Genomic DNA, 18598 nt, shown 5'->3' with positions numbered 1-18598 from the left:
ATTGTTATGACTCAGTCCTTTAAGCCCTTGAGTTATGTTTGATGCATTGAATTTGAAATTCCTCAATCTTGTTCAGTTTGTTGTGAGCTCACAAAAAGGCCATAAAAGAAACCTTTCCAATTGCATAAGTATGCTAAGCACTGTACTGTACATACACAGTATCATTTTTATTTTTGTTTCATTGTGTGCGGTTCAGTGCGTTTGTCACCAGTATGGGGACGCGGCAGGCCAAAGCATTCATACATTGCAAGCATGAATAATGTCAAAAGTTGGGACTTACTCATGTTACAGAGAAAGCAAAATGAAATATTATGAAAAGAAATATGTATTTAAATATACAAGTTTGAGACCACATCAGGAAGTTTATCACCTTAAACTCACTCTAGCCTTCCACTAAACATTCATCATGTACGCAGAGTCTGCAAAGTGCTTTTTTTACATTTACAATTATTCTGAGACTGCGTATCAATCGGGCAATGTTGAAAAGTGAATGTTGATGGAAACTATTTGAAAGGGTGAAGAGGATGGCCACGACATTTGTGAGAGCGCTTCCAATGGAGTCACACAGCTTCGAAAACAAAAAAAACAACAACGCATTGTACAAATGACATTGCAGTAATTCACATTCTTGGTGTGCTTTATGTCATCACCAGCAACCTCACAGTAACTCTTAAAAATTGCTCAAAGGCAACGCTAAGTAACGCAAGCGGCTAGAGGAGATTCAGGACTTTTAGGGTTCGGTTGATATTCTCAACCCAATGAGTTCAAGTAAAATTTAGTTCTCCCGCCATGTTGTGTTTGTTCACTCGTAAATGCTACAGGTATAACCCTCAGTGATTATTTTTATTGTTATTATTATTTGAACAATCTGTGGTATTTTATTTCCTGCAATGCGATGAGATGATAGCATTTGTGTCATCATTTTTTTTCCTCTTGTCCATTTTTGATGATTTGAATCACATAATTGAAGAACATTAACTCACGGCTGCTTCGGACCTAAATGCTCATCTTCGGAAATTACAATACAAGGCACACTCACAGGTGTTTTTCAAGTGAAGGTAAAGTCCCTTCCAATGTCTCATCAAAATTCCAAGAGCTTGTGCTAGAAGCGTTTCATTGATTGGGGGGAGAAAAAAAAGAACACTTGACCTTGGACTGAGAAAGCAGGTCGGTACTCGTCTAGTCCAGAAATCTTCACAGTGGCGGCTAAAGGCTTGCACTGAGGCACACATACGGGAGCTGAAGCAACAACCTACGCACCATTCGTTGGGAACTGTACAAACACACAACCTATGTACAGAGTTCTTATATTACACACACTTGTCCGTCAGCTGTCATGAGCAACGCAAACTATTCATCCTACCAAATGTACCATTGCTCTGCACTCAATGATAATATGGACACCAGGTATGAGAGAATGAGAGACCAGAGGATGCGCCAATGGTGACGTGCTGGTTAAATACACTATATACAGTACAATGACATTGCTTTTTGGTACAAGACTTGGAAGACACATTGCTACTCTGATTAAAGAGTTCTTGCTTTGGGGTCTGGCGCTTGATATGACGCACTTGGGTTGGAAGCATCCTGGCTTGCGGGAGGAAAGGCAAAAATTCCGGAAGGAAGGGCGAGGGGCACCTCAGGTGATTGGCTGAAAGCGCGAGGAGAGGAAGAGGCCCAGAACGGGACAGGCGAGAGAAGCTGGCGAACGGCGCCAGGTCCGGCGGAGGACACGTTGATCACCGCCATGCTGTCGGGCCAGGACGGGGGGAGGTGGTCGCTTTCTACGCCGGGGGTCATCCATGATGTCACCTTGTGGGTTGGATGATGGATTAGATCAGGGGAGGGAGCGGGGGTAAGTTTTCATCGGTGCTACCGGGGGGGCCACATAAATGAAAAAAAAAGTATCTTTATAATCTTTGTCCACTTATCGTCAATGTGTGCCACCTAGTGGTGAATAGTGATATAACAACTTCAAGATATCCTCACACTTTAACACATACGAGCGATACATTGCAAACTCACCTCTGAAGTACTTGCAACTTGAGTTGGGGCAACCATCTGATCCAAAATCTGCTGCCCTCCGATGCGTAGGGAGTTGGTACGCGGCCTGTGAGTGACAATAAGAACCTCCTGCGTCCAGTCGTCCATCAGTCGTTGCAGATCTTCAGGCAGGTTGATTTCAGTGGCATTGATGGATGAAGCGGCGTAGCTGGCTGTCTTGTTGTTGCTGTTATTGGCTTGAGCTTGTGCCAGTCCCATCACTGGCTGATGAGGTGGGGGTGTGGCACCAGTAGGCGGCTGCTGTGATGGGTTAACAACCCCCAACCCAGCACCGGGCCCTGGCACGAGTCAAAAAAGTAGTGGTGAAACTCTTCTTTTGATTGTATTACACTGCTCCCCACCCCGTGGCCGTTTAAGTAAATGTTGAGGAATATGATTGCAAAGCCATTGACATAAATAAATGAAATACCATACGTACTGTTGCCTCGCTCTTTGCCAAGACACAATCGCTTCAGTGTTGACCCTATGAGACAAAAGAGACTTTGTCAAACCTGTCTCAGACTCACTTTCGAGAACAACAGTGCACAGTACGTGACAAGATGCAATAACAAAGCTGCTGAGACACAAAGCAAAAAAAAAAAGTGAAGTTGATAAAGAAGCAAAATGATCCAGCATTCGCACGTCAAACTGCGTCGCATCATACCGAGAACTGTTTTGTAATTTCTTAAACAAAGCAACGGAAACATTAGAAGCAGCAGCGGAACCTTAGATGCAGTGGACTTTATGAAATGAGCATGTTTACTATGTCATCAAGGTTGTTGTCAGTGAGTGTTTCAACCAAGATGAATTCATGCCAGCAAATATTGTGTTTATCCAAACCTCGGACATAGTGTATGTCAAAGTTGTCTTTTCTCTTTTCATTGAATTTTTATGAACATATAAAATATATTGAGCTATCCAATTCTCAATCATATTAATGTCAAATTACAAATTTGTCAACAGTTTGAATAAACCAGATCAAATGGAGAAACCGAAGCAAAATATGGGGGAAAAAAAAAACAAGCTGTGTTTCAGAAGAAAAAGTAAAGTCAGCGTTGTGAGTAAGAGAAGAGAAAAGCACGCAAAATAAGGGAAGCAGAGCAGCAAGAGAAGAGGTACAAACAGATAGATAAAGGCACAGGCCCACTGAGAAATCGAGCTCGGGGCTTGCTACTGGATTTATAAGTCACTCTCTCGGTTGGTTGAGGGTAATTAGCCCAACCTGGATAGACACCAGAGTAAGAAGAACATATTTGAAAAAAAAAAAAAAAAATATGCCACAATATGTTGCTCAATGGTACAATACAGTATTGTGCTGGTTTGGAGGCTCTCACCCAGTCCCGGTGGTGCTTGTGTGCTGGTGCCGTCTCCGGCGTATAGTCCGGCATAAATGTTATCAGAGGACAAGGAGCCTTTGAGGGAGCAGGGCTGCTGAGTTTGCACAGGTTCCGAAGTGGAGCTCGGTATGTGGCCGGGGCGGGACGGATCCCGGCCCTGAGGGGCGACGGACGCCTTGCCTGGAGAGCCGTTTAAACTCACGGTGGCCTCACCACTTCCTGGGACAGCTAAGAAATAACACATACATGAAGGAGGACATTAATGTCGGGTCAAATGGAGCCAAATAGTAATGGGTCGAATGGACCCAACAACATTATTGCAAAATTGAATTGTATTTCATCTCTCACTCACACTCTGATGAAGGCGGAAGTTACTGCTGAAACTGTCAGCTACCAAGGTAAGACCCTACAACTTGTCTGAACAAACGAATACTATGGCTATCACAAATGAAGATATAACACAATCCAACTAATACGTATACACAGGTGTCCAACTCAAGGCCCGGGGGCCAGATACGGCCCGCCACATCATTTGATGTGGCCCGCGAAGACAAATTGTGCATGAAATTCGTGTGTCATGACTACAATTGCAAATTGTCTTCACTTTTAATAATATCTTTTTTTTTTAAATATTTGACCAGTTTTTACTCGTCTGATTTAAAAACGAGTTATTTGTCGGTTTGTTTTGTAGCTTTATTTAATATGAGGTGCTCGTACATTTATTTGGGTTGACAGTCATAATGGCCCTCCGAAAGAAGCTATGACTACAATGCGGCCTGCGAAAGAAATGAGTTTGACACCCCTGTGTTAAGAGGAGGAAGAATTTATATTTTCTGTGCCAGAATTACATAGAAATGCCAAATGGATATTTCAATACTCACTAGGTCTGCTAGAGTCACCAGATTTACTTGCGACATGTCGAAATTGCTGAACAAGAGGGCTGAGGAGCTTGCCAGGTTTCAGCCTGTGCTTGCCGGATCTTTTTCTGCGTCCTGTAGGGGGCGCAACGTGCGAGTACGTCAGGCCGGATGGAGGGACTTTGCCAAGTCTGAGATAGAGCAGCTCTATTTCTCCTCTCTGATGGGCTTGCAGCTCCGAGATTTCCTTCAAATGTCTAAAGAAATTGGAGCAAGAAAATAGACATGATACATCATGTTTATAATGGGGTTTTTTTCACAGTGCTTTTTTTAGAACCTATCCCATATAATTTGTACATCTGGGAATATGTTTAGTTGTCATCATTCACCATAAAAAAAAGGTATTGTATTGCTCACTTCTCTCGGAGTGTCTGTAGTTCTCTCTTCATGTCCGACGAGTCCTCCATCTCCGAGTCGTTATCGCTGCTGGCGTATGCCGACCCGTGCACGCCTCCGTGCCTGCTCGGAGAATCCGAGCTCTGCACGCTGCTACTGCGCCCCGAACGTCTGAGGAAGGCCACCGCCCGCTTCATCAGGTCGCTTCCTCTGCGCTCAGAGCGAACGTGTTGACTCGGGGTGGCAGGGGCCGCTTTGGCGGGACTGCTCTCGGCCCCCGAGTCCGAAGAGAGGAAGCGAGCGTGGACTGTGATGTCGACGGGTACGGACGCTGAGGTGATGGTGTGAGGCAAGGAGCTCTGGGTAGCCACAGAGGAATGCGTGTCCAGATAGAAGTCAGGCGGCGCAGAGTAGCGACTGCAACGTGTCCTCTGCGTGACATCATCCTCGGCGCTAACCACGGAGAAGCGGCCGATGGTGGCGGAGGGGGTCATGGCCTCTGTAGGAACATTGTAACCTGTAGGATGTGCTGGCGAAGCAAAGCTGCTCCAGCTCCTCTGCTTCACGTCACGCTTGTTGGCCACTTCAGGAGGAACTGACATGATCTGGCAAAAGAAAGGCTCATGAGCGTACGTTGCTGCACTCCATAGACATTTGTTTTTTTTTTTCTTCAAACACACCTTAAAGCGGCCTCTTGTCCCAGAGCAGGAGACAGAGTGAGAAACATGCCTTTTGGATTGGATTGCTGCAGACAAGTTCAATTGAGCACAAATAAATGAATAAAAAAAATGAGGAATACATGAACAGTGAAGCACAATGTTTGGAAATTAAGCATGTGCAATACATACCACACACGGCTGAGTCACTCAAAGTGCTTAAGCTATCCATTCGCTCAGGAATTTGAGGCTAAAGAAGATGGTGGGCAAAACGGGTAACAGTCATTCATGTTTGTTGAGTTGTATCACAAGAAAATCCAAAATGATAAAAGATATGCTTATATAACTTATATTGTGTGAATACAATCAATTAGGAAATAAAATTGCCAGATGCAAATTTTCCTTCTTGCCAATTTGTGTTTACATATGACAACAATTTTGGTCTGTGGGGCAGTTAGGATTGAGCCCTATAAACTCTGCCTGGCAACGAGTGACTGGGGAAAACTGAGCAATTCCTTTCATGTGAATTCTGTTTTATTTTAACATTTTTTATAATAATAATAATAATAATAATAATAATAATAATAAATAATCTGTTATGAGTTATGAAGCTGCAGTTGGAAGAGATACTGGTATAAAACAAGCGCATCAGTCAGCAAATGCTTGTTGCCCCAAAAATAAATACATATAACCTAAATGCAGGATTTATATTTGTTCTAGAATTGCAATTTTAAGTGTTTATCAAACCTACCAGTTGTTCTCCTGCTCTGTAGCGACTCTCCTCCATTGGACCTGGTGTACTGTTTCCTGACCCGCCAGTGGCACTGTCTGGACCAGGAGGAGATTGGATGTACTCTGTCCCGGAACCCGGCGTCTCCGCCGTGCCTCCCGACGGATACATGGGAGCGTATTCTTGGTAAAGCAAATTCCGAAGTTTCTCATCTAGAGTTTTTATGGTGCTGTCCACAAAGCCTCCCCGACCCAGTCGTCCTTCGCCGTCCGACTCGGCTGGTCCTCCGCCGTGCTGCGATGGTGCCGGGCTCTGGGGCAGCGAGGACACTTTGGCCCCGCCCACACTGGAGAAAGGCTGATGGAGCACCACAGGCTGCTGCGGGCGCTCACTGCGTGTGGCGGCGGCGGCGTACGAGAGAGACAGTGATTCTTTGGCTGAACCGGGCTCCTGGGGTGGAAGAGGAGTGAGAGGGGACCCACTCGGTGAGATGCTCACATCCAGAGAAAGCGGCATGACCAGAGGGCAGCAAGGTATTTCCTCTACTGCAGAAAGAGGACAGATGATCTCCGCCATTGGTAAAGAGGAATGAATTGGGCAGGAGGCGGCGACAGGGGATCCTTGCGGCTCGTCCATTTGAAAAGAGGTTTGTGGAGATGATGGTGGCAAAGTTTGAGCTCTGGCAGGTTGCGCTTGATGCACGCTGCTGAGTTGCTCCATTGACGGTACCGTTTGGAGAGCCGGCGGGGCGGACACTGGAGGAGACAGACTGGCCAAGAGGAGAGGGTCTGCGTTGGACATAATTGGGGGACTACAGAATCCATACACATCATGGATGAAGCCTCCGCTCCCACCGGACATTGTAGACGATGAGCCCTCCTCAGCTACAAAACACACACAGGAGTCATAAAAAGATCACCTTTTTTTTCCAGTCTACTTCATTTAGCTGCCGCAAATTGCAATGTCGTCTGATTTTGCGCAGCACAGTGGCGGAGTTAAGATTTTTTTTACTTGGGGGGGCCGTAGGGTGGCTAAATATAATTTTAGACAAACATTTTTTTTTTTTTTACAACCCCCCTCCAAAATCTTTAACAAATTCTGATGAACATTCATTACCTCGCCTGCCAGGCAGTTGCGTGTTGGCTGAACTGCTAGGTGACTGTGAAGTTGTCCCTTCAGACGTGGGCTCCTGGCTGGAAAAGGGCGTCTCCTCCACAGGACAGATTATGAACCATCGCTTTCCTGTGTGAAGAACTGCAATTCCCGTGTATTTAGCAAATGAGAATTATGAAGATGCTGTGAGTGCTAAAGCGCTTTACCATTTTGCTGGTAGACAGGCTGGGATGCTCCAGATTGTTGACTCTGTCGTAAGAAAAGACACTTGCAAATCAATATTTTTGGCAGAAATGTATCTGCATTACTCTTACCTCCCCTACTTGTCCATCCGAGGTCTGGCCTTGTTGCGGGCTACAATTCAAAGTAGACACCCTCTCCCCCTCTGTGTCGTCATTCAACATGTCTTCAGCTTTATCCACAATGTCCTTTAACTGGTCGATGAAGATCTCTTTTTCTAAAGGAAGGATAAATCCATTCTCCACCTAAAGGTAAACAATGCCACAAGTTTTTCAACTATGAGTAAGGACATGAAGATCAGGGTCGAACCAACCATGTAAGTGGCGATTTCCTCTGGAGCATCGCCGTCCAGATCGAATTTAAACGTCACCATTTTGTGATTGTGAGTCTCCAGTTGACATTCAACCCTTTTGTCACCTGTGTTGCAAACCTGCCGGGGAAGAAGCCATACGTTGCAATCGAGAAGATGCTTTAAGGAAAATGCAACTGAAGAAAATATAAGAATCCTCTTTCTTACATTGAGCATGCTCAGTTTGGGTTTGCTCGTCTTTTCTTGCCGAGAACGCGTCCGGGTCGACTTGCGGTGATGTTTCCTGTGTTTCCCTTCCCCCTTCCCTCCACTGGCCAAGCTGTCATACCCATCACTCGCTTCTTTACCGGATGCAACATCAGAGTAGGGGCTGAAAGAAAATGGAAAAAAAAAATGTAACATCCATTTTAGTTATTGTACAGAATCAAAAGATTGCTAAAAAAAAAAAAAAAATGCACACATACCTGTCATAGGCATGGTTGGGCAATGATCCTGTTTTTTCCTGAAACACGTCCTGAAAATGTAAGGACATTTGTTGATGTGCAGGGATGCAGCACTCAAAATCAAACATATCTCGTGTCTACCATACCTCTGTGCAGGGATCTTGAGGTAAGATACAAGCAGCCGGCACTTCTTTTTTCTGACTAGCTGTTGGATGGCTTATACATTCAGCTGTCATTGAGACTGCTGTCTGGATTCCAGCAGACTGCGGAACTGAAGCTGGGACAGAAATGGGAGCAGCAGGACCAGTCTGAGCTGGTTGCGGAACGGAGCTTGGGACCAATCCCGGTACACAGGTTTGTCCTGATGCCGAGGAATCATCCAAAACTTTTGCTGAACCTGATGTTTGAATTGCAGGTTCAGCTGGGGCTAATGCTGAAGCTTGAAATGAGACTGAAGCGACAGACTGAGCCGGTATTTGTCCTGCTGCTTGGCTCTTTAGCTGGATTAAAGTTGCGCTTTGTGCCGGGGTTTGGGTTTCCACATCCGCTGCAGCTGAGGGTGGCGCTGAGGTGTGAAATGCAGAGGCTACATTTAAGTCCGTGCCGGCTGCAGCACTTTCTATATCCGTTACATTTCCCCAGAGAGGAATCTGAATAGTAGGTAGAACAGGTTGAATCGGGGCCGAAAGTTGATCTTCTAAATTTCCCTGCGGATTGTTTGTCTGCGCATAGGAAAACAAAACAAAAACAAAGAGAATTGGGGAATTGATGAATAGATAGGCCGTTAATAGTTTTGAAATGGCCCAATGGATGAGCAGTGCAAGCATTGCACCATTGTCCACCTCATTTCCGATCATCAGTGAGAACAGGGGTGTCAAACTCATATTTTTTCGCGGGCCTTCTTTCAGAGGGCCATGATGACTGTCAACCCAAATAAATGCATGAGCACCTCATATTATATACAGTAAAAGCTACGAAACAAACTGACAAATAACTCCTTTTCAAATCAGACGAGTATACAAATATTAAAAAAAAAACAAGATATTATTAAAAGTGAAGACAATTAGCAATTCTAGTAATTTGATACACCATTTGACTTCGAGGGCCACATAAAGTGATGTGGCGGGCCGTATTTGGCCCCCGGGCCTTGAGTTTGACACCTGTGAGTTAGAACTTCAAGGCAAATATTCACCTGTTCAGCCAGTTCTTGTTCAGGGTGGGGGACGGGGTATGGGATGAGTTGTACCTGGGAGAGCGCTAAGGAAGGGGTATAATGGAAGCTGGAAGTGGTCATGGAAGGGAGTGCCACCTGCTGAGGTGTGGACTGATGGGTGCTAAAAGCAAAATGAGGATTCAGAGGAATGATGGCGGGGTACGGTGAAGGTGAGTAGTAAGGGCTAGCTAGGGGAGCCGAGAAGATAGGAGGGGGATTGAGGCCCCCTGCTTGAACACAATATGGTGAGGGAAACTAGGAAAGAAAAAGGGAACATGATATACAATGATGATATACAAAGTGGCCTATTCAATGCAAATTGTATTCACGCAGGGTCAAACAGATTTCGAACCTCACGTGACAGTTTACGTGCCAAGTTCGGATGACACACCTGCGTGCTGATGCGAAGGGGTAGTAGAGGAGGGGGGGCACTGGTCTGGGGAAAACTGCTCGATGAGTCAGGAGGACTCAAGTGAGCTGTCGTCTGCTCAGCAGATAATTGCTAAGGAAGACAATTGAATTGTGTTTATGCGGGAATACAAAATAATATCACAATGCAACTGGCATCATGTTTTTTTTACTATGTATCCGTACATGCATATATCACATCATCTTATTTGTTGATAAGAAATAAAACCAAAGTGTCCAAAAAAAGATTCAGAATGTTTAACTCACAAGTCTCATCTCAACAAAGGATGAGTTTAGCTTTTGATCGAAAGTGGTGTGGCTTCTTGTTATGTTTTCTGTGCTGTTAACATCCCGCATAATATTCATGTACCTGTTCCTGGCCGGGTTGAGCAGTAAGCTGGGTCTGTACGATGGGCGTTGCAGCCGGGTAGCTCTGTGCTGTCTGTCTATCGGCTTGCGTAGGAGGGGCTGGTGTGGATGGAGCAGAAACTGTCTGTCAGAAACAGAAATGACAGGTCACGTTAACCAATAATTACACAATGACTCATAATACCAAAGAAGTGTTTGCGAGTGTTAACTCGAGCTCAAGGTCAAAAGGATTTGTGTAACTGAAGCAGGTGAAAGCTTGTCTATCTTTTCGGGCAAGGATCCAACAGGGGAAGCTGGATGGGAAAAGTAAATTGCAGTGGCATGACTCACTAGGCCTGCATATTATTTTTGTGGCGCCATTGCACAGTGCTCTATCTAAAATGAAGGCATCTTTTTTTTTTTTTTGATAAGCAGGAGCAAAGGCTATTTGTTGTACATTTCTATGGAAATCCTTACAGCTTGCGGGATCATAAAAAATGCAGCAGGCTGCCGCAGTGGCTGTGTTTGCCTTAGAGCTTGCTTCTCTAACCTACCAGTGTTTCTGTTCCGCCTTTGTTGTCACATGTCGGTAAGAGGAGCCTGTTATCCAGATCGGGGTTAGTTGACCACAGTGGAACTTTAAGGCTTTGAGTCTTGTCAACATGATCGACTAAAGGAGTTGCATGACGGTTAGCGCTACTCTGTGACAGTGTAGGCGAACTTGTTCTGCGCCCGACGATGTGATGGAGACAGTGGTTAAGAAGACCGAGATCTCCACCCTCAAATAGATTGGAAGGTGGCCAATTGAGTGAAGGTAGACTGAGCGGACAGGATGTGGGTGAGGTAGGTTTTGAGATTGAAGTAATCTGGGAAGATGTGGGCAAGGAGTGAACGTGGGCGTGTCCGGCAGAACCTCGTCTCTTGGACCGGAGGAGAGACAGGCAAGTCTCACAGTGGCGGTGAGGCTGCGACCTGCATGGGACGCTGAGTCGTTGGTTTGAGGAGCGGGGTGGCTTCAGGGGCGGGAGAGGTGAAGTGTAAAAACTCGCTGAGTCATGATGAGAAAATTGATGAGGGGACAGGAGGGCAGATGATAAAGACGAAGTTTGGGAACAGTTAGAAAATAAACTGCCTCTGCGACACGAGCAGGTAAAACAGGCTCTTGACTGAGTCCTACATTGCAACATCTCAACCTGAGAGGCACTTTCATATCTGGGGCAAACAGCGCCCCTGGTGGTGATGTCATGCTTTACAAAGGGATCACTGTGGTGACGCTGAGCAGATATCATTGCGAGAAAGGACATAAAAAAGGTGTTATTATAACTCGCAAGGACAATTGATGATAAGGAGGGAAAAAAATGGGAGGCGGATTTGCTTTTACTTACTGTTTGAGCGTCATTTGGCCCTAAGTGCAATTGTGCAGCAGGTTGTTGGTAGGTCCCAGCATGTAGCTGACCTGTGGTTTGCTGGTAGGCTCCCTGATGCAACTGTGTGGATTCTTGTATGTATTGGTCCTGCGAGGTCTGTGCTGTGGTTTGCTGGTAGGGGCCCTGCTGCACTGGAGCTTCTAGCTGCGCGGGAGGACTGTAGACCGATTGACCCGTGCAGATTGTCTCAGGCGGTGACTGGTAGCAGCCATTTTGTTGTTTGCTGAGATTGTCCAATCGGATGGTGGAGTTCACGCCGCTGTCTACTGTAAGAGAGTAAACTTCAAAATCAATAAGTGGATACTTGAGTTGTATTTCATTTTCAAATCACCACAAAGTGTCTTGACGGGTTTTCATTTCATTTGCACATTCTCACGTGTAGTCGACGCGGTGACGGGGATTGTACAAATTAAGGTCTGCTGCTCCGCCTCCTGGTCGTCGTACTCGGTCGGCGCCATTGTGGTCCCCTGTTGTCCGGGTACCTGCAGGAGGTTCTGCTGCGTCTTCTTCACGGATGCCTCGCCGTTCCCCGCTGGGAAGGTGCGTTCTCGTCTCCATTTGATCAGAGCCACACGGTCCCGAATTGATTTCCCAACAACCTTCACATCGCAGTCCAGAAAAAAGCCAGACTCCACCTATGACACACATTGGGAGACACTAAGTACATATATTAAACAGACACTATGATTTATTATTAGTAGTATTATTATTAGTATTAGTATTATTTTAATGTGTTGAACAGGTTGTTGCCTAATTCTGACTTGAAGTAATTGAGATATAATGAAATGTTCTACTTGGGTGCAACCAGCGGAGGCGCTGTTGATTCATTTTGAACTCGGTTGTGACCTAAAGAAGAACAACCTGAATGAAATGACTAGGCAAAGGATTTTATGTTTCAAATCAACATAGATTTTCTTAATATGAATTCAGCCCTAAGATAAGGTGTAAAAGAGCAAAATTGCAATTAGGTTTACCATTTCTTGCGCAACAACTTCCGGGTCCTCGTTCAACAAGTTAAAGGTGAACTCAATCGCACCGGTGTCCTTGTATTTCCCTTTTAGTTTTTTCGGATCCTCAACCCACAGCTTCAACGCGATTGAGGATTTTTTCCCGTCATCCTCTTCATTAAGTTCCACCCTCACCCCTGTATCCTCTGCAAAGAAGGCGTGATTCAAAAGGTCCTTGATGGAGTACCTGCGGGAAATGAACAGCACATCAGCGACTTAGGTCAGAGAAGCACACAAACGTGAACCGTATCACAGTCAAATACTGGCATTGACGTCATAACACAGGAGCAGCAACATGACAACAGACTTAAGGTTAAAGGTCAGCCTCTACCTACATATGTGACAGTTGTCACATACTCACCTTTCCTCCCATCTATGACAGATGCACTCTCCAATTATTTCCTTAATTTCTGGGTCGCTTACTTTGCTGTAGCTGGCAGGTTTTACGCCCTGGTGTGGAGAGAAAAAAAATCACTTACACTGCAGTATTAATAAACAGAGGTAGGAAACACTTCACAACTCCATAACAAGTACTTTAATCATTGATCGAGTTTTTTTTATGGAGGTATACATTTTGAAATTTTCCATTTTGGAATTTGAATAATTGGAGAATATATTAAAGATGCTGAATGTACTGCCCACACTGGTGTACACACCTTAGCCTGAAGGTGGCAGCAGTGGGACACTAATAGTGTTGTTTGATAGTGTCAAGAAGAAGTAGACAGCCAGCAAAGTCATTTAAAGTTTTAGAATTTCTATTTCTATTCTATCATAAAAATATGAAAGAAAGCTCAAGAAAACTCACGCTAGTGACTTTGCGGTAGATTTGTGCTGCGTTTTGACATTCCGAGTAAGGATATTCAGACGTGGCCATCTCCAGCATGCACATGCCGAAGGCGTAGACATCCACAGCCTCGTCATAGTGTTCCTCGTACATCTCCGGGGCCATGAACTCTGGTGTGCCTGGACCGTTACAACAAAGTGCATTCAATTAAGAGTTTAAAGAAACCAGTCGTTGTCAAATAATTGGCTATATCATCTTAAAAGGACATAATAATGGGGCAAAACAATTGGACTAAAAATTAAAGGGCATCATGCAAAAATCATTACGTTGCTTACTGTATGTAGCTTATATATTTTTGGCCTAAACATGACGCTACCGTGATCAGTGCATGTGTCGAGTGAGCGGCTAACCGATAACACTTTTAGCGAAGGAAGCCCTCTTCAGAGTTGCCAAGCCCAGATCGCCGATCTTGACGGAGCCCGTGGGGCCTGTGATGAAGATGTTGTCACACTTGAGGTCTCTGTGGATGATTGGGGGCGTCCTGGTGTGCAGGAAATGGAGGCCCTTCAGGATCTGTCTGCACCAACTCCGAAGAACTTTGGGCTTCATCACCTTGAAGCGCTTCAAATACCTGAAGGAGAAATTGAACACAATTGTGGCGAAACGTTGGAGATGACTTTTTGAATGTGAAGCATTTGCACTCACGTTTTGAGTGTCCCTGAGGTCATGAGTTCTGTGACCAGAACTATGCACTTCTTTCCTTTCAATGGCGATTCCCAGAAATCATAAAATCTCACAATGTTGGGGTGTTGAAGAGCTTTCAACATCTCAGCTTCCTCCTTGAACCTTTGCCTCTCCACCTTGGACAGTTTCCGCTCCTTTGGAACATTCAAAAAGACAATTATTTTGGTTGTAGAAGACATTTGTAATCATAAAAGATGTCAAAAATGACCTTTCAAATCATTCTTACTACCTGCTTGAGTAACTTCAGGGGGGAAATTGTGAATAGCCTGCGGCTCATGTTGAGAGTGAACACGACTGTGGCATGAAGAAAAACATGCGGGTTCTTTTCAGCCTATTTCTTTTTTTTTTGTGTGTTGAATAAAAACAACAGTGTCCATATCCGACCCATATTTTCAAACAGTACGACATAACATTACATGTTGAGAAGAAGTCACATGTGCAAATCAAGGAATGATGCAAATGTTATGATTTTTGTTCCTGAATTTGAAATGAAAGATCATTCAAGTATATATGCTTTTTTTTAATTGATGTAAAAAAAAAAAAAAAAAAAAGGAAACGAGCCGAACATTAATTTCCTTGCGGCTTAAGTCAGCATTTTACAAACACGCATGACGTCTTTGCTTTCTTAACTGCATTGTTCAGGTAAATGATGAGGCTGCTTTGTAGCAAACACACACACACACACACATTGTTACACTGCACTTTGCGCGCATCGATTATAGACCGATGCCGAGGGATCGGATTTCAGTGGACCATTGTGACCTGAGCAGTCCGCAGCCTCATGCATCTCGTATTACATTTGCTCCGAAGCGCACAATTTGAGCTTTGCTTCAGGAGAATTAAACGGCATTTTATTCAAATTTCGGGATGATATACTTACTCCAAACGGGAAATGTATTTGAATAATTCAAATCTAAGTGCTTAGAAATTATGGTAAAATATTCATTTTTGCATCATAATTCATCACTGCAGGGTTTTCTCATTGCGCATACGGGCATGTGCAGGTGCAGTAAGATGGAACATTTTGAATTAAATAAATAATCCTGATGTGTAAATGGTTTTCGCTACCATAAACTTTCTTGTTTCGTGACCATTTCTACAGAACAATATTTTGTTGCCGAGATAACGGCATTAGCAATTAAATAAAAATTGTCCATCGTTTATTTTGTCATGTACAGTTCTGGTAATGCTACTGAGGTACATGGATGTAAGTGACATGTGAGGTCACTTAAATACAGAGTGTCCCAAAAGTCCTAGTTCCTTTCTTCTATTTTCTTTTAGGTTTTATTCGGAGCGACATAAAGCCAACAAAAGCTTAATTCAGCACATATTTCAAAGAGTCATAGAGGTTATTGAAAGGTTTCGAGTAAAGGTTGTTCGATACCACTTTTTTTTTTCCAGACCCAGTAATATTCATTTTGAGTACTCACTAATATGGACTACCGATATTATATTTGGAAGAAGCCAATTTCAACAAAGACCTTTGTTTTCGAAGAAGGTGAAGTCAAACTAGCGTAGTATAGCGCCAACTACTGCCGATGAGGACTTCCTCAACGTCAAACTATCAGCCTTAAGTATCGGTGGCTGATATCGGCAGCATCCAGGTCGATACTTACCTCTAATTTGAACAAAATAGGAATGGTAGGTTTTGGGACAAAATGTACTGTACTTTCCACTTCAGCTTTTTATTTTTTTTTACAAATGAACCTCAGAACTGTGAGGTAAATTTTCTGCTAACCTCAAGGTCAACCATGTTCCCACTGATCATTAAGTGTTGCTAAAATAAGACTTTTGGCTCATTGACTTCTCAAGGAATTCCTTCGAGCTGTGTCAATATATAAAAAAAACACTGATTTGCATGTTTTTCTCTTATTATTTTTGAACAGGAGTGAACAGGGATTGTTATCTCCTGGAGCCAACCTTTCCTTCCCCCCCCTCACTTGCTGCAGAGAGCTGCATCAGCAGGATTTATTCCCTAGGCGCAACTGTCTTGCAACACTTTTTGGGGGGGGGGGGGGGGGGGGGCACCATGAACTGATGTTTAGCATTCAGTGCAGCCTCATCATCAATCAATTGACGAGCTGTGGAATAGAGCGCTCAAAAAAGGTGTTGCTATTTTACTAAATGGCTACTTAATTTGTTTCATTCATCTTCCTCAGCATTTGTTTTTGGGCATTTGGCAGCCAGGCCCCCTTGAAATACTTGCGAGCCTCTCCACACCGCTACGAGTTGGCCACCTTTTTCTGCTGTGTCATGCTGTGACTTATACAACAGCTTCCTAAGAGAGGTGCGTAGGCAAGGAAGAAGTAAAGGGCAGGCCCTGCATGGTCTCAAAGCACAGAAGGGTTGAATCATCACTAGATCTCCCCTCTAAGAAGCTGCTCAGACAATATAAATACAATCACACACGCACGGCCATGCCTGATGCATAAGAGAACGTCGTCCCCTGTGGCACATCCCACAAATGTGCCCCACCCGCCCTCTATTGTAGTGCAGTTAGTATTTTTTTTTCTTTTGGCAGATGGAAGGAAATTAAGATGTAAGCCTTCTTTGGGAGAATCTTTAAATCCGTCAAAAAAATAAAAAAGTAGATTTGAATGCATTGCTCTACTATTAAAAACAACAATTTTGCAACAAAAAAAAAACATTGTGTTAAGAATAAACCAACAACAATTCAAACTTAGGTTAAATGGGTGCCACCTTTTAAAGTGACAATGACGCCCTAAATAAAGTTCAGATGTTGTAGAATATTTTCTTAATATTTTTGCTTACTTTCTAACAGAATTCTGAAGGTTTTGTTCTTAAACAGATCACTATTCTGAACTGCCACATTTTCTTCCGCCCCAGTTTCACCTGAAGAAAAACTGGAATGCATAACGTTGGTTTAATCGGCCCTTAACCAAATTATATTCACAATAATAGTGAAAAACAATTTGAAATTATTTATCTTCGTCTCACTTTTTTCTATATCACAAAACCTGATATTTCAACAGTGGTGTGTATATTTTTTATATCCACTACATTATTATCATAATGTGTTACCCTAACCCTAACCCTTTTCATTGTAATTATACAATAGTATAATATTACTTAATTATAAAGATTGCATGTGAATCCTCTCCAAGAGTAGATCATTTTTCTCCAAGAACCCGAGTGGATCAATGAAATTGCCGGTCAGTGTGAGCCTAAGTCACTATTAAGACGAGAAATTATTGTGAATTACAAGAACATAAAAAATGAGAGAAAATGCTGACTCAGTCTTGATTTTACGGCCCACTGCACCTACACCACAGTATGTTCCATCTAAAAACAGGTCACGTATTTAAACTTAATCAAAATACATCTTGAGTCAGATTGTTATTTTTAGGCTTGAAAATAGAATATTTTAAATTGTGAAAGGGCATCTGAGATCTAGGCTAATCTGCTCATCACATGGATGGCATTTAAACTGATCATTAGATTATATTCACACAGGATACAGATTAGTGATATATTAAATTACAGTTCAGTTATCAAGCAGCTATCTTACTTTTTTGACCAAAACATTGTATATCAGCAATAAAAATGCAATTCTAAATTCTTGGTGTGTTGCATTCAAGTTGAGCTGGCTATTCCAACTATAACTGTGATTCTGACACATTTTTTTCCAGAATGTTTTGTTACGTTGCTTTACTTTTGAAAAAGCTTTTGTACTGGATCTTGTTAGGTATAACAAATAATGGGAGTTGTGACGTCACCAGCTTCTTGAAACCCACCTGCAATTCGCACCATGCAACCTCCACCCAAGTGTCCGTGTCGAGCCCCTTGTAGACCGTCTTGAAGGAGCCTCTCCCCAACTCAATGTCGAACTTGAGAAAGCGGCCCCCAGGTGAGGTGGACACGGCCTTCATCCCTGGCTCCTCTTCGTTCTCATCGCTTCCTGCTTTGCTGGTGACGTCACATAAAACGCCCTCTTCCTTGACCTCGCTTTGGCACGCTTCACGTTTCTCCTCGCTGGCACCGGTGTCGTCCTTTCCTTCCAAATGACTCTCCGACCTCGACTTCTCCTGGTGGCCCAGACGCGTCCGGCTCCGAGACTGGCCGACGATGGAGCGCAGGTCGATGATGAGCGCCGGGGCGCTGGTGGCACACTCTGCCGTATCCAGCATCTGCTCCTCGTGATCCGACAACCACAAACTCCGCCGAATGAACCTGTGACGGACCAACCCGCGGTAGTCCGAGGAGGGATAGGCGCTGGGGTCGCTGGCCCCTCGCAGGGTTGTGTTCTGGACGTTGACATTGTCATCCGCGCCGTTCTCATAAATGGGCCTGAAAGCATTGGCGTTAATATCAGAGTCCAAATCGGGCGCCGAGGAAAACGTTGATCCAAGTGGGGGATCTTTGCTCGAATCCTCCGCCGCATGCATCGCCGCTGATGTGTTAGTCGCAGGACATTGTGTGCGGAGGATGCGGAGGGGAGCGGTCCTCTCCGGTGGTGGTGGTGGTGGCTCGCCTACCTGCAGCCGCACTTGCATGCAGTGACGCAGTTCGGAAGCCCACAAT

The 18598-nt window shown here is 44.2% G+C and overlaps 1 protein-coding gene across 5 annotated transcripts; it reads right to left on the bottom strand.

Annotated features, from left to right (window-relative positions):
• Window positions 1–824: 824 nt before the first annotated feature.
• Window positions 825–18570, bottom strand: wnk2 (WNK lysine deficient protein kinase 2). Of its 5 annotated transcripts, none has more exons than XM_085924591.1 (28): window positions 17812–18570; window positions 14018–14190; window positions 13723–13943; window positions 13334–13491; window positions 12890–12978; window positions 12496–12715; window positions 11898–12156; window positions 11480–11787; window positions 10117–10239; window positions 9730–9840; window positions 9318–9593; window positions 8272–8853; window positions 8147–8196; window positions 7890–8052; window positions 7686–7802; window positions 7447–7617; window positions 7339–7381; window positions 7136–7273; window positions 6041–6903; window positions 5482–5539; window positions 5314–5378; window positions 4655–5238; window positions 4262–4494; window positions 3378–3608; window positions 3167–3265; window positions 2483–2527; window positions 2026–2342; window positions 825–1812 (listed from the first exon to the last, which is right to left on the bottom strand). In XM_085924591.1, the coding sequence occupies exons 1-28, from the start codon at window positions 18568–18570 to the stop codon at window positions 1528–1530; spliced, it is 6741 nt and encodes a 2246-aa protein (XP_085780717.1). In that variant the 3' UTR covers window positions 825–1527. The 5 variants fall into 5 exon arrangements, 4 of the variants coding, with proteins under 4 accessions (XP_085780717.1, XP_085780716.1, XP_085780713.1 ...); XM_085924590.1 differs by having other exon boundaries at window positions 8272–8847; window positions 9300–9593; window positions 10649–11787; window positions 17812–18541; XM_085924587.1 differs by lacking the exon at window positions 3167–3265 and having other exon boundaries at window positions 8272–8847.
• Window positions 18571–18598: the final 28 nt, after the last annotated feature.

This window comes from Syngnathus leptorhynchus, chromosome 11, assembly GCF_054491065.1.
Source record: "Syngnathus leptorhynchus isolate UIUO chromosome 11, UIUO_Slep, whole genome shotgun sequence".
NCBI lineage: Eukaryota > Metazoa > Chordata > Actinopteri > Syngnathiformes > Syngnathidae > Syngnathus > Syngnathus leptorhynchus.
This window is presented reverse-complemented; position numbering and strand designations above follow the sequence as displayed.